The 15,493-nt window shown below is 35.6% G+C and overlaps 1 protein-coding gene across 4 annotated transcripts in view; it reads left to right on the top strand.

Moving 5' to 3' along the window:
- Window positions 1–15,493, top strand: part of Cog6 (conserved oligomeric Golgi complex subunit 6) — a 596,080-nt gene that overhangs the window by 420,154 nt on the left and 160,433 nt on the right. For all 4 annotated transcript variants that reach the window (XM_090403681.1, XM_090403680.1, XM_090403683.1 and 1 more), the window contains 2 exons: window positions 15–261; window positions 14,096–14,263. In XM_090403681.1, coding sequence (XP_090259807.1) covers window positions 15–261; window positions 14,096–14,263 — 415 coding nt within the window. The remainder of the gene's footprint in view (window positions 1–14; window positions 262–14,095; window positions 14,264–15,493) is intronic.

Below are 15,493 nucleotides of genomic sequence, written 5' to 3'. Positions count from 1 at the left end.
TTCTGTTTATATAGGCAGGTGTTGAATACAGAAGCTTCACTGTTGAACATTCTGGAAGAAATGTTTGTGCTGAGTCAAAAAATGTTTTATAATAGTCTCTCATGCCATTGTAGTCATCTCTTAGAAAGATTAGATTTACCACCACCTAATCTCAGTCCTGCTGATACTTTAAATCAAACATTAACAATTCTTAAGGAAGTATTATCATGTCAAGATGCTTGCTTAGTGTCTGTTGATGATAGACAAAAAGATATACCACAGGTAAATTAGAATAAAAAAAAAAAGGAATTGTCATTAACACACACACACACACACACACACACACACACACACACACACACACACACACACACACACACACACACACAGTAATCTAACCAAACCAAGAAGGCAGCATGCCATTCTGATAAGTCAGCATGTAAGGTTCAGGTATACTGCAGATTACTATATATACGTTATAAATATGTTGTTTTTATCATCTATATTGCTAATAAATTTACTCTAAATGATTTCTCTCTCTCTCTTTCTTATTTCACATTCATAGCCTGCCATTTTCCTGGTCACAGTAGAAAATTGATTTTTATGACATAGTTGAAGGTCTATGAAATAATTATATAATTATACATGTAATGTAGGAAAGAAGCAGTCTTAGATGAATTAATAATATATTCTATTTATTGGGTTATTACCACACACCAAGTAAGAGAAGCAAATATTTTATAATACTTGAAACTTTATTATTACTGTTATTATTATGATTCAGGACCTTGATGGAGTCATAAGACTCAACATGGGAGGCCTACCCTAAAAAACACATTCTATCATACTACTCCTTGAAGTCATTTACTGTTTGTGTTCTCATCACTATCAGACAATGTGTTCCATGGTTCAATCATCCTCCATGCAAAGAAACCACTCCTCACTCTTTCTCATGACTTCTTTTCATAACTTTCAGGGATGTCCCTTTGTCCTTGCTCATTCATCTTGTTTCACCAAATGAAAGAAAAAAGTGCCCCTTAAGAAATCGATGCTGACTCTCACAGATAACATTATCCTCATCTGGCCAGTGTTGTAAATGATTCCTCACTAATTTCTCCAAAATCTGAACAACTGATGATGAAATAAAAATTGGTCTATAATTTAATGCTTACATTCAACCAACTTATACAATATTGGTACTATCTTACCCTCCATCAACTCCTTGTGAACCTTTTCAGTGGCCAGATTCTCATAGAAAAGCCAGGTCAACAGAGTTGTTAGTTCTTTTTCCTGAACACTTTTTCCTGAGCACCTTCTCTCAAAACTCATGGTAAAATTCCATCCAGTCCCATTACTTTATTCACATCCAGAGTATTTGAAATGCACTCTTTTCTTAAACTTCTAAACTTCAAATCTGCCTCATCCTTTTAGTATTTAAACCAATAAAGTGCTCATTGAAAATCACCACTATGTCCTTTGTGTCACTCTACTCTCCTATTTTTATGCAACAGTGTCATTATTCCACAATCATTTCTTGTCATACTGACCACATAACAAAGGAATTCTTTACGATTTTTTTTTTGGATCTCAGAGGCAAACTATTCTTATGTTTCAGTTTTGTTCTTTCTGCATGTCGGAGACGTTAATCATAATAGAACAGACACCTCAGTTTTGGTGCATCACTTCTCAACTTCAAACCATGCTATAGATTGGAATAACAGCTGAATGCCATACGTGGAGGAAGATTACAGATGTCGAATATTTAAAGAAGCTGCAGTGGTCCTACTAACAGGAAGTAACCTTAATAGAAACCAAGGAATAATATTAAAGGATATATGGAAAAATCTTATTAACTCATTAAGTTTAGCAGAACTACAATACGCCAAAAACTATGTAATGTGTATTTATAATAATGACTGAAGTATATCGCTTCACGCATACCGTGTCACGTGGTGCCTTCCAATTTTGTTGTCTAACCGTTGTAAGCCGTTACTGCATTCCTTCGTTTTTTGCATTTATTAGTCTTTTCACCGTTTAGTCTTGACAGAGGTAGTCAGTTTTGCTAGCGAAACTAGTCGACGAATTTGTACATATATTTATTAAACTTATGGTCTTATAATCCAAATATCTGTTGTGTTGATTATTCAGAATCTGTATTGAATTCACTGTCACTGCTACAAGTCACTGATGCTTCATCTTTCAACTTTTTAACATAAAATACTTTTGTTACAGCTAGATGTAGCGCATCGTTGTAGCAGTACTGTTGAATAGTCGGTGATAATTTTCTGAATTTTTCCATAACAGCTGCACCGTCACTTGTAATTGCAACTGCATCACTTTCAAATTTTAACTGAAAGTTTTCTAATCTTTCCTGAAGCAAGGATAACACTTTTTCCTGAGGACAGTTCCCATGTATTCTTATTAAACCAAGGTTCATAGAGGTTTCATTGCAGTAATAGTGAGCATTCATGATCTGCGATTCTTGCAACTGGTCCACTCGTCTATTGAAATACTCAGTTTTTTATTATCACATTTGAATACTTGGAATTTCTGGATGTACAGTTGTTTCATTTTACTATAATAATTATGTGTTAGTTTCATAACTGAAGATGGACTACTTGGCAACTGCATTCCTTTGCTTGTGAAACTTTCCCTAATAAACTCACTTTTTGTGATGGTGTTGACTGATATCCCATTCAAGGCTGCTAATTTGCTTACGGTTTCTTTTAAATCCAGTCCATTGAGATAATGTAAAATTGTCATTTGTCTCTTAGAAGATGAAGGAATTGGCTCATCATTATTCAATTCAGACTGTTTTTTCCTTTTCATTCCATGAATGTATACTAGGTGCCTATGTAGACCACTGGTTGATGATGCTTTGTATTGCAAAGTTCTGGAGCATTTCTGCCAATGAGCTGATTCGTTATCTTTATCTTTATCTTTTCTAAAATATTCCCAACATTCTTTATACTCTTTACTCATTGTGATGGCAATCTATAAAGAAATATTAAAATATGATTTAATAAAAAATAATTTATTAAAAATTTTCCCGATTTCCTGAACAAATTTTCTCGGGATTCGGGAATTTTTTTCGTTTTCCCGTTTAATAACTTTTTAAATTTATTTAAAATTTATTAAATTTTAGGAAACCCTAGTCTGTATTTAATAGGTAAGTCAGTAGTCAGAATTGAAGGAGGGACTGGAAGATAGTTTGATATAAAATAAATTATAAGACTGATATACACTATCTTCAATAGTAGCAGAGTTCTTAATACTATCAATGATGAGGTGGAAAGGAAAAAATGTAAGTTTTTGTTATTAATTGTCAGGTATTTCTTCTAAATAATGCAGAGTAAGGCTCATAGACTTTATTGTAAAGATGAGATGTAGTTTGACATGTTTCACTTTCCACTTTACTTGCAGCTGCACAAGAAGCACTAGAGAACTTGCAAAAATATCTGAACATTAGCAACCAATGTTTTTTTAAATAAAGCAAACTAGTAACATAATAGCTAATCATATACAACTAATCACACATGATCCCTGTATGTTTTTGCATAAAGTTTATAGGTAGTTATTGATATAACAGAGGTCTTGTATGTTACTGGCCGACCGCAGATACCAGATCCCTGGCTGGCAGATTTCCAGGAAGAGTCAGTTCATATTGAAGGAGTGAAAGGAACAAGGCGATGTAGGAATTCATCACCAACATGTGAAATCATGTGCTTTATATATAAAATTTTCCAACTGTTGTACAAACAAAATAGTTAACGCTTTAAAAACTAGAATTTTCTTAAAAGAAAAGCTAATTTTCCAACGTATAATAATAAACGGATATGCTAACCATTCGGCCAGCTATAATAAATCATCATCATCATCATAAACAAATTCGTGCCATGTACCCTCAAGGGCTGTACAGGATATGATAGTACTACATTAGAAAAATTACATCATTATTAATTTCCTATCTACAATTTTCCTCTAAATCAGTCTGTTACTTGTCAAGACTCTAACATTATCAGATCTTATATTTCTATCGTCTAAGGCACTTTGTACTGTATCAATCCACCTGTATCTTGGTCTTCCTCTGGGTCATTTTGCTGCCAACCTGCAGAGAACACTTGTTTTGCTAATCTTTCATCACCCATTCTGTTTAAGTGACCATACCACCCGAGATTAGCTCTGCTAACGCATTCCTGGATGCTGACAATGTCAAGTTCTTTCCTAATATCATCATTTTTAATATGATATTGCCATTGATGCCATCTGTTCACACCTATAATCTTTCTCAGGACTCTCATATCTGTGGTCTCTAGTCTTTGGTCAAATGTTTCACTTCTGACCCAGCTTTCAGATCCATAAGTTAAAACTGGTTTGAACACTGTATTGTATACAGTTAATTTAGTATTCTGACTAATTTCTCTCTTATTCCATATGAATTTATTCAATTGACTTCCCACCATACCAGCTTTGCTGATTCTGTTGTCTATTTCTATATTTAATTTACCATCTTCAGTAAAAATTGTGCCTAAATAGCTGAAATGTTTTACTTGTTGCACAGGTTCTCCATTCACAACACAGTTGACTTCAATGATTCTGCCTATTTTCATTGTCTTTGTCTTTTTATTGCTGACCTTCATACCATATCTATTACAACAGCTATTCAATTTAGTCAGAGAATCTGGCAGACTTGTAGCGGATTTATTTAGAAGTATAACATCATCCGCATAAAGCAAAGAGCTGACATTAACATCTCCGATTTTGATATCATGTTTAATACCACATTCCTTCATAATGTGATTCATATAGATAATGAATAACATAGGGGATAATGTACATCCTTGTCTCACACCAGATTTAACATTAAACCATCTTCCTGTACTTCCTTCAATTCTAACTGCTGACTTACAACTCAAATAAAGACTAAGTATTGCTTGATATAATGCCCCATTGACACCATATAACTGCAGCGTATTGAATAGCTTCTCTCTTGGCACCTTGTCATATGCCTTTTCCAGATCGACAAAACTTAAATACAGATCTTTATTATATTCCCATGCTTTCTCGACTATTTGTCGTAAAGTGAAGATCTGATCCTGACAGCCTCTATTTGGCCTGAATCCAGTTTGTTCTTCACCAAGCTTTTCTTCCACAATTCTTCTCAACCATTTCTCAAGTATACTTGCATAGATCTTGCCAGGAACACTCAGTAGGGGGAAATACCTCTGTAATTCTCACATTCAGTTTTATTTCCCTTTTTATATATGGGTACTATGAGAGCTCTACTCCAATCATCGGGAATTTGTCCCTCTGTCCAGGCTTTCTGAACTATGCAGTGCAGCCACTGTAAGACTCTTATGCCACCATACTTCAGCATTTCTGGTCGAATATCATCTACTCCTGCTGCCTTTCCACATTTCAAGCCTTTGATGGCTTTTTCTACTTCAAATATGGATATGTATTCCTGACTGCATGCTTGGTCAGTGTTTTTTACCACTGTGCTGTCATCATTGCTTCTTTCATTTAGCAGTTTTTCAAAGTAATTACTCCATACTTCAAGGATTTCTTTTTCTCCCGTTTTCATGTCACATTTATCATCTCTAACTCCTTTTACAGCACTCTTTCTTCCATTCCTAAGCTTCTTCAACAACCTCCAGAATATTTTGCCACCTTCTTGATATTTATTTTCTATATTCTTGCCAAAGTCCTCCCATGACTTTTGTTTAGCTAATTTTACACAGTGTTTAGCATTCTTGCATTTGTCTCTGTATTCTCGAAGAGCACAAGCTGACTTATTTGCCAGGAACTTTTGATATGCTTTCTTCTTTTCCTTCACTGCCTCTTTAACTTCCTGTGTCCACCAGGGAGTTCTGATTTTTTTATCCTTGCAGACACCCTCACCACATGCTTCTCTGGCAGAATCAATCAATGTTTTTTTCAGAGTTTGCCACTGAATCTCCAAGGTTTGATTCCTGTTCTCAAACTCTTTCATTTTTTCTTCAATAATATTTGTGTATTTTAGTCTACAGTTCACATCTGAGAGCTGCTCAACTTTTATTCGCTTTAAAACTTTCTTACATGTTATTCTTTTCAATATGAAATTCAATTTTATCCTGCTCAAGGCTAAATAGTGATCACTTCCAATTTCAAATCCTCTGTACACTCTGATGTCCTGCACCAGGGAGAAAACATCACCATCAACAATAACATAGTCAATGAGACTTTTCTTATTCCTTGCCTCTTCTCTCCATGTGAATTTGTGCACATTTTTATGTTGGAACATGGTGTTAGTAATAACCAGTCCATGTCCTGAGCAGAAACCCAACAGATATTTGCCATTATTATTAGCTTTGCTCTTTTCTCCAAATTTTCCCAAAATATTTTTGTATGTCTCACAATCATTTCCTACTCTGCTATTTAGATCCCCAACAAGGACCAAGTTTTCCTTTTTCATTGTGTCAGTTGCTTTTTCTAAAGCCTCAAAAAATTCCTCCACTTCTACCTTAGTAGAACCTTCTGTGGGACCATAGGCACAAATAAGTCTCATTGTCCAGTTCCCCATTCTCATATTTGTCCACATTACTCTACTTGAGACTGCCTGCCATTCAAGAAGATTAGCCTCGTATTTTGTGTTGAATACTATGGCTACTCCTTCTTTTCCTTGATTGTCATTGCCTGAATATAACATTTTGTATTTATTGCTCAGAAAGATCTCACCAGTTTTGGTCTTTTTTGTTTCAATCACCCCTATTATGTCGATCTTGTACTTATCTAATTCCTCAGCTAGCTCCATTTCTTTGCCATTCAGGCTTCTTACGTTGATAGTACCGATCTTTAACTCTGGTGATGTTGAGTTGGGGTTTGTTTTCAGATTTGTTCCAGTAGCTGACTTTTCGCTGTTCGCCCTGGTTCCCTGACAAAAACAACGGAGGCCTTGTTTAACTGGGCGACACCCCAGCTGGCATGAAATTTTGTCTTGTTGTACCATCATTTTTTATTTTGGTTTAACCAATAAGAATACAGTTTGGTCGGCTAAATCCCAAATTGCCAGCCCATCCTCGTTCGTTCAGTATTCAAGTAGATACCCAACAGGGTGCACCACGAGAAGGTGAGGATTGGACATTAGGTCAGAAGCTCTAGTTATACAGCTTTGATCCTTAAGCACCCCTTTTCCTTAAGCACCCCACATCCTTTAATTATAATTCTATAATAACTATAATTATAATAAAATAATCCTATAATAAACGGATATGCTAACCACTCGGCCAGCCTAGCTAGCCGAGTGGTTAGCATATCCGCTCTCCAGCCAAAAGGCTCTAGGTTTGAATCCTGCTGTGGGCATGGATGTTTGTGATTGTCTTTGGAAATACTAGTGGTGGTGGTGGTCGGCGGTAGATGGCGTTGGTGTAGTTGCGGTCAATTGGCAGATCGAATGGCAGAGACAGAGTTGTAGAGCAGGTGCCCTCCCTCGATGAGTCTTTGGACTCCCTGTAGGTGTCTAATAATATAATAATATTATCGGAATGGATTCGCCTTCTTCTGCCATGTTCTGAAGTGTTGAAGGGTCTCGCATCTGTTGTCGGACAGTACACAATCAAATTAAAGGTTTCCAGATTCCAAAGTGACTGGCCAGTCCGTATTTCAGCATTTATAGAAGATATGCAGTGGTAGCTCTTTTCACTTTCCTTTCTTGTTCTACTTTGTCTGCATGCTCTTTCTTATGGATTTCAAAACTTCTTGGCTAATGGCAATGTAAAGTTTTCCACAAGAACATGGAATCATATACAACCCAAGATGGTCCGTCTCTCATGTCTTTTCCACCTATGTAAGATAAATAAATAGTCCCATTGTGAATAATTTCTGGAGGAGATGCACAAACTAGTTTATTTGAAAACCAGTTTGTTCTCCAACATTAATATTGGAACTGATGAATATTAAACAAACTTGTTTAATATCCATTTGACCATTTACAAGGAATTGATTGATTAAAAGTAAGTTTTATTATTATTATTATTATTATTATTATTATTTTTAATAAACTTTGTGTCCAGTTCTGAAATAGCCTGGATTCTATAGGATCTTATGTTTTTGTGCAAGCTTTATTTGTTTACATGGGGAGAAGTTTTGAAATCTGTAAGAAAGAGCACATAGGCAATGTGGAACATAAAAGAAAAGACATCTGGAAATCTCTTATTTCTTTGTGTAAAATAAGATGCTGCTGTTATGCCAATAACTCTTATGGACTTTGTGTTGTGTACAAATATGTCTGTGTATATTGTGTCCGCACAGTTAGCCTAGTGGCTTTGCGCTTTGCAACCATATGCCTGGGGAAGGAGTGTTCTAGATTCGATTCCTGTCAACAACGTGAGGAGCTTAAGGAACTTTTCTCAGCCATAATCAAGTTAGCCGGTCTTGGGCATGGGCAGCAGGGTTTTTCCCACCAGTTTATCTGGGGTTTTTCATCCCGCAAGCAGGCAAACCAGTCCCGTGAACACACACGGATTACAGTCAGGAATACTGATCCAGCCATAGGCCTTATTCATCAGCTATGCCGGTTCCGAAGCTTTGATAAAATTTTGGGGGGGGACTGATGGTGCCGTACATTCCTGTAAAAGGGAACTCACGGCCACTTTATCATCATACAATAATTATTATTATTATTAATTGTGTATATTGTACTGTTTCTTTACACAACAATACATGGACCATGCATGATGTGTATAATGACATGTGGGATTACCTATTAGATTATAATTTTCTTTCATTTAAAAAAAAAAAAAGTTTGTTCACTGCTGAGATCTTTTGGTATGTTCTCTAGTGATTTTCCTGATGATGCTGTCAGCTAATTTAATAACAAACCATTGAAGTTCACCTAATAAAACTACAAACCTTATCCCACATTATTTTTGTTACCCTAGTTCTCATGGTTATCACATCAACTTGGTTTTCTTTATTAATTTTTGGGTATTTATTCTAAATTGAGAGTCAGCCTTTCCTAAAGTTACTCATATACATATTTTAAAGTTTTTGTGTTTAAAATATTTTTTTAGTATATTTTGTTCAGTATATATTGTGCTGTCGCTTTTAATAATGGTGGCCACTATATGTGATAATTTAATTGACATTACCCAGTCCACCACTATCATTTAAGGACTAGATTCTGAATAGTATCTAGCAAGAGTCTGCAGAAAATGTCGACCATAGTAAGAGCTGGGCAATATTGATATCAGTATCCCTAGTTTCAGTAGCAGTGCATCAGAAATGGGTGATTGCCATCAGAGAGACACATTTAGCATGATTTAGGGTGAGGAAGGCAAGCATTATATGGAGTTGGATGAAATGTTAGGAAGAAATGTATTTTAGCAAATTTGGAGGATGGTGTTGTTTAGGATGAAGGTTGAGCAAGTATAGGATGCTTGGAGAGGAAGTTAGAGTTATGGAGAGAAGTGGCAAGTAATGAAAATGAGTAAATATATGAAGGGAGAGTTTAGAAAACTTTGAAGGCTAACAGATTTGAGATGAATAAGGGTAGAAGTGAGAGAGAGAATGTGATAAACAGAAAGCAAATGAGAGAAAATCAAGACTATAGAAGCAAGTGATTAGGAAGATGAGAGGATGGCAGGTAAATTAAAGATCAAGTAAGGAGAGCATTAGAAGAGAAAGAGAGAAAGTGATTTATGCATATGAGTAAGAAAAGGATGGATCTGTGAGAGATATGATGTATGGAGTTTCATTAATTTGTAGTGCGCAAAACAGAATTTTAGAGGAGTGCTTGCCTAGAGGAATGATGGAAATTATAACCATGGTAGGTGAAGTGAAGTTAAAATGCCAATGAGATGATTTGATAGTGAGAGATGATCTGAGAGGTATTGTGCAGAGTTGAAGAAGAGAGCAACAGTAATGAAAGACATGCTATCAAGAATGTGCCACATTACTGGCCTGGATTATGTGGCTACATAGAATGTAGTTGATAATAGAAGAGAGCTGGGCAAGAGATAGACTGCATTTGAAAATGGAAGGATGCATGCATCTGGAGAGTTTTATTCTCTGGGAAAAGGAGATTGGGGACAAGAAAGCTAGAGTTTCTGCAGGGGGTGGGGCTGCTAGCAGGGATTGTCCCTTGTGGGGATAATCACTTAGGAGATGGGAGAATGTACGATGTATCCCAGAGCCAAATGGAGTTGGGGGTGGATTATGATCACTGTAGGAATAGTAATAATGTACTGATGCTTTTCTGTACAAATACCAGAAGTATCAGGAATAAAGGGATTGAATGGTGATGTGAAATGTGGTTGACAGAAGAGGATGTCCTTACAGCAATAGAAGATATCACATATTTTGCATGATAAAAAGTGAATAGAGTGGTGTAGTATTATTTATGATAAAAGATGAGGATTCTCTCAGAGTAGATAATTTAGAGGAAAATGATACTGATGGTTTTGAGAGCATATCATGTAAGTTTGGAGGTATATAGAAGATATTTAGTGGGATGAAGTTGCCAGAACACACAGAAGGTGAGGAGCAGGAAATGTTAGGAAATTTGGTAAGTGTAAAACAAGGGATCATTACTGGCAGATTTCAGCTACAGCAGTATAAAACTAGAAGAAAAAAATGCATTTTTTACTTCTTGAAGGACAAATGTCTTAGGAAACATGTAGAAGAAAGAAACATGAGTTTGAAGAGGTTTGGGTTTGGTCCTCCTAGCATCAAAGGATCTATTGTAACTAAGATGTTATGCTTACCTCTTACTTGGCAAGAGTGTCCATGCAACTTGACTTAGAGAATGAATAGACATGCAGAAGTATTAAAGAGAATGGAATCTTTATGGAATTATAAGGCAGGGTGATTGTGTTAAATGCAGTTTCATTGATGAAAGATTGGAAAACAGATAGCACCCATGCATGGGAGCTAGTGAAGAAATATTAGCAGCATTGGCAAATTGCATATCTCAAGTGGAAAGCATGTTTAGGTGTAAAGTGATTGACTAATAAAGTCAAACAGGAGCTGCAAATGAAAAAGTATAAAGAGAGAGATAGAGAGCAGTTGCATGAGGAATATAATAGGATAGACAGGATATGAGGGTATATACCAAGAATTTGATGATTATGATATGCAATTTGCCCCCATTTCATTCACCTCAGTTCCCATATAAGCCATTGGTTCCCTCATTCCTGCATTATTATCGCCTGGATGATATACCCTTGAAAAGTGTTCACTTAGAATTAGAATTCTACTATTTTGACTGATTCAGTTATCTTCCTACCATCGCCATTCTTTAAAACCATTCTGCTGTATACATTTTTTTTTTACTTGCAGCATATTGAAAGAGCTGTTTGGGATTGTCTTTAGCCTGCGTTGCTAACTTCCTTTCATAATTTCTTTTGCTTTTTTTACCACACTAGTCACCCTTCTGGTGCCTTGTACAGTTCGTGGGCCTGCAAGTCACCTTTCTCCTTAAATTCTCTCCAGAATTATTTATTTTTTAACAGCTCCAGCTTAATGGTGTTATTCATCCATTTAACTCCCACTTGATTTATTCTCCTGACTATAGGTATGTAGTCAGCCATTACCTCCCTCAAACACTCCTTTACCTCTTCCCATGCACTATCTACATGCAGTTTTATATGCCATGGTTTTATATGACCTTGCAGTTTTATATACCATGGCACTGATCTAATCAATCTCCTAAGCTTGTCATACTTAGCAGCTCGGTAATTCTACATATACCCTGTCTTAACTGAAAATTCCACACATTTAGCTACCTTCCAGTTCAAGACCATGTGATCACTCTCACCAGTTGGTGGCAATGTGATCATATTCGTTATAGACAAATTCTCAGATGCAGTTACTAGATTGAGCCCTAGTATATTCCATTACATGCTGTCACGGGTAATTATCCCTTAGTCACTGCATAAAATCCATTTCCTTCCTCCCATGTGTCCAATCAATTTTATGATAGTTGAAATCCCCCATAATAATTACCTGTCCTCCACTCATTGAGACTATTTTCCAATGCATACTATTTCCATCATCTATTCCATCTCCTGGCCTATAGCAGCACCCAACTATATATTTTGTTCTGCTAGCCTTAATCTCACACCAGATAGTCTCAAATGTGCTGTTTTCACTGTCCTGCAATCAAACTTCTGTTCTCTTTGACTATCAATAACACTCCTTCCCCCATTCTTTTCTCTCTATCCTTCCTGAACACACACACTATATCCTTCATATTCTATCCCACTAACTATATCATCTTCTGTTAGCCATGTCTCACTAATTCCAGTAACCTTTGGTTGGGATGATCCAGCCAAGGCCAAAAATTTCTCCAGCTTGTTCCTAATGCTCCTGGCATTAGTGTTCATAAAGCTGAAAAGCCCCCTAGATCCACCCTTATCTTGATGCCTTATAGTGACTATCCCATTCAGTTTTGTTACCATTGGTACTAACTCCGACATATTAATATACATTCTTACACCTAACTGCCTTACAGATGTCTGCACATCCATTTTCACTTCATTCGACAACAATTTTTTCAGTCTCCTAACTCCATATCCATTCAAATGCAAACCATCCTTCTTGTATAAGTCCTTTTGCCCTTTAAACTCACTCCACACATCCACAAACTCCACACCACTCCTTTTGCATAACCTATGCATCGAGTCATGTTACTCTCTACAGATGCTAGGATCTGTGTCACAAATAGATCATCAAAGGGAGTCATCATAAATAACTGTCCTCATTCATGTGTTTCATAAAATTATGATTATTTAATTTTATTTCTTTTAATTCTGATAGTTGTAGATGGAGTTATCCTCCTGTAGTTGATAGTTCATATATTGCCACATGCTTGCAATTTATGTATCCCTTTAATTTTTAAATGTATAAATGAGTATGAAGTATCCCATCTGTTGTTTCCAAATTTCAAAACATTTGTCCAACTTTCAAGTCGGACAAATGTTTAAAGGATGTCACTTTTAAAGCAAATGTAGAGCCGAAATGTTTTACTAATAGCTTTCCCAAGCCTCACATCTATGTACAGCTGAATATCTCTCTGTAGTCCCATGATAAATATCATTGATATAAAGATTGAACAGGAATCATCCTGGTACTGAATATGTTACATGATAACCTGCCTGCTTCCTGATACTGCTCCTCCTATTTATAACTATTTGATACAACTTTTATATATGTCATACAACACAGTTTTATATTTAAAAAATTGAGCACAATTTTATTTCTTAATGTCCTGTGAAACAGTTAGGTTTTCTTTACATCCAACATGGCATTCATGTTAAACCATATGTCCATGCAGTATTGCAGTTTTTTAAAATACAACGTACTTCCATGAAATGTAACTCTTTCAGACATTAGGTTTCCCTTCTCTATCGCATGCTGCTTCTGACCGTTATTTCTCTTCACAATTATTTCTTTTTTAGCAGCTCCAGCTTAATGATGTTATTCATCCATTTAACTCCCACTTGATTTATTCTCCTTACTCTAGGTATGCAGTCAGCCATTACCTCCCTCAAACACTCCTTTACCTCTTCCCATGCACTATCAACATCCAGCCCTTGCAGTTTTACAAGTATAATTATGGTAGTTTTCATTCTGGCCAACAAAAACTGTCTGTTACTGAAAAAAAATTTCACAACAACATTTGTTTCACATGCATACAAACCTGTAGACCACTGGATGGAAAATACTGATATCTGTTTTGACAGCCAGGCTAGCAATTACAAAAAAAAAAAAAAAATTAACATTTTCTTAAATTAAAATTATTATTGCCTGTATTAATTTCATTGTATAAAATTAGCTAATGGCTAATTTGGGAATAATCCTTAGAAAACTATAGCTTTTGTAACTCTTCATCTCTAAGATGTATATTTTTGGTTCTGAAAAAATCCATTGCTAAATATTCTCTAAATGTTCCTAAATTCTATATTTCTTAACTGTTTTCGAAATTTTAAATTTTCTAAATATTTTTTGAATGATTAAATTTAAAATATCCTTAAAAATTGATACATTTTGAAAATAAGACAGAAAAGTTTTTCAAATTAGTTCCAGTCATTGTATCATATGTTGAAGTATTTTTTAATCATTGCAAAATAATTTTTAGATTCTGACTATAGTGATAGATCCAATGCTGCAAATGTGCCATGTCTCAGCTTCCAGACTTTCTCCAGCAGATATGGCAGTGTATTTACTCAATTGCCTCTATCTTATACATTCAACTTTGGCAGTATTTGAGTTTACAGATGAAAAACTGGAAATGCTTCAAGCACAGGTAAATATATAGCATTCCTATTATATTGAAATTTTTAAGTTGAAAAGAATTTTATTTAATTTATTTATTTTTCTTGCTTTTGTTGTATATATTTGTCATTAATTATAAATATGGATAACAATAGGGTGGCAGTGGTTTTATAAAAAAAAAAAAAGAAATGAAAATTATTATAATGTGATTTGTTCATTTCAGTCAAATGCACTATTTACTGTTATAGTATTATATGCTTTACCATATTGTACCATCATGTTATATTGATATAACATGAACCTACTAGTGATGCAACATTTTCATACAGTACTATTATCCTTTCCTTGAGGTTACATCTCAATAATTTTATGATTTTTTTTTTTTTTTTTGGAATAATCATGATATAGAAATTAATCTTTTAGGATATATAAGAAGACATTTCAGAGGTTTTGAAGAAATTCAAAGATACAGAGGTGTGGGCCATCATCAAGTTTTTTGTTCTGCAAGAAAGGTCTGTAACTGAAATTCACCAAACTTTTGTGAGACTTTGGGAGACTGTGCCCATCATATCAAACAGTTGCCAGCTAGGTGACCAAGTTTAAAACTAGCATCCTGAGACAACAGATGACCCCAAGGTCAGGAAGACCTTCCACAGCAATCATGCCTGAAAACATCAGTGCAGATGATATGATCCTTGATGATAGATGAAGACTAGCCAAAAACATTGCAAAGACTCTGGGGATATCCAGGGAATGAGTTGGGGTCATTATCCACCAACATCTGGACATGCATAAGTTTTAAAGCGAAGTGGGTCGCCAAATGTTTGAATGCTGGCCAAAAGAGAGAATGTGTGCTGTGAACTCAAAGGATTTTCCCAAATGAGCCAAAAGCAAACCTTTTGGCTCATTTGTGACTGTTGGTGAAACACAGATTCATCACTATGACCCAGAGACCAAACAACAGTTAATGGAATGGAGATGCAAAGGTTGCCCACACCCAAAGAAGTTCCAGACACAAAAGTCAGCAGGGAAGGTTCTTACCATTGTCTTTTAGGATATGGATGGTGTAATCTTTACCAAGTTCCTCAAAAAAGGTAAAACTGTTATAGCAGAGTTTATTCGACAGCCCTGAAGGAATTGCAGACGATACTTATAGAAAAATGCTGTGGGAAACTAAGCAGAGGCATGTTGCTTTTGCAGGACAGTGCACCTGCTCACACCGCTCGTGAAACCCAACAGACAATACACAATTTGGTCTTTC

The sequence above is a fragment of the Typopeltis vanoorti genome, chromosome 14 (assembly GCF_054136105.1).
Source record: "Typopeltis vanoorti isolate ZY-2024b chromosome 14, IOZ_Tvanoo_1.0, whole genome shotgun sequence".
In the NCBI taxonomy this organism is placed as follows: Eukaryota; Metazoa; Arthropoda; class Arachnida; order Uropygi; family Thelyphonidae; genus Typopeltis; species Typopeltis vanoorti.
This window is presented reverse-complemented; position numbering and strand designations above follow the sequence as displayed.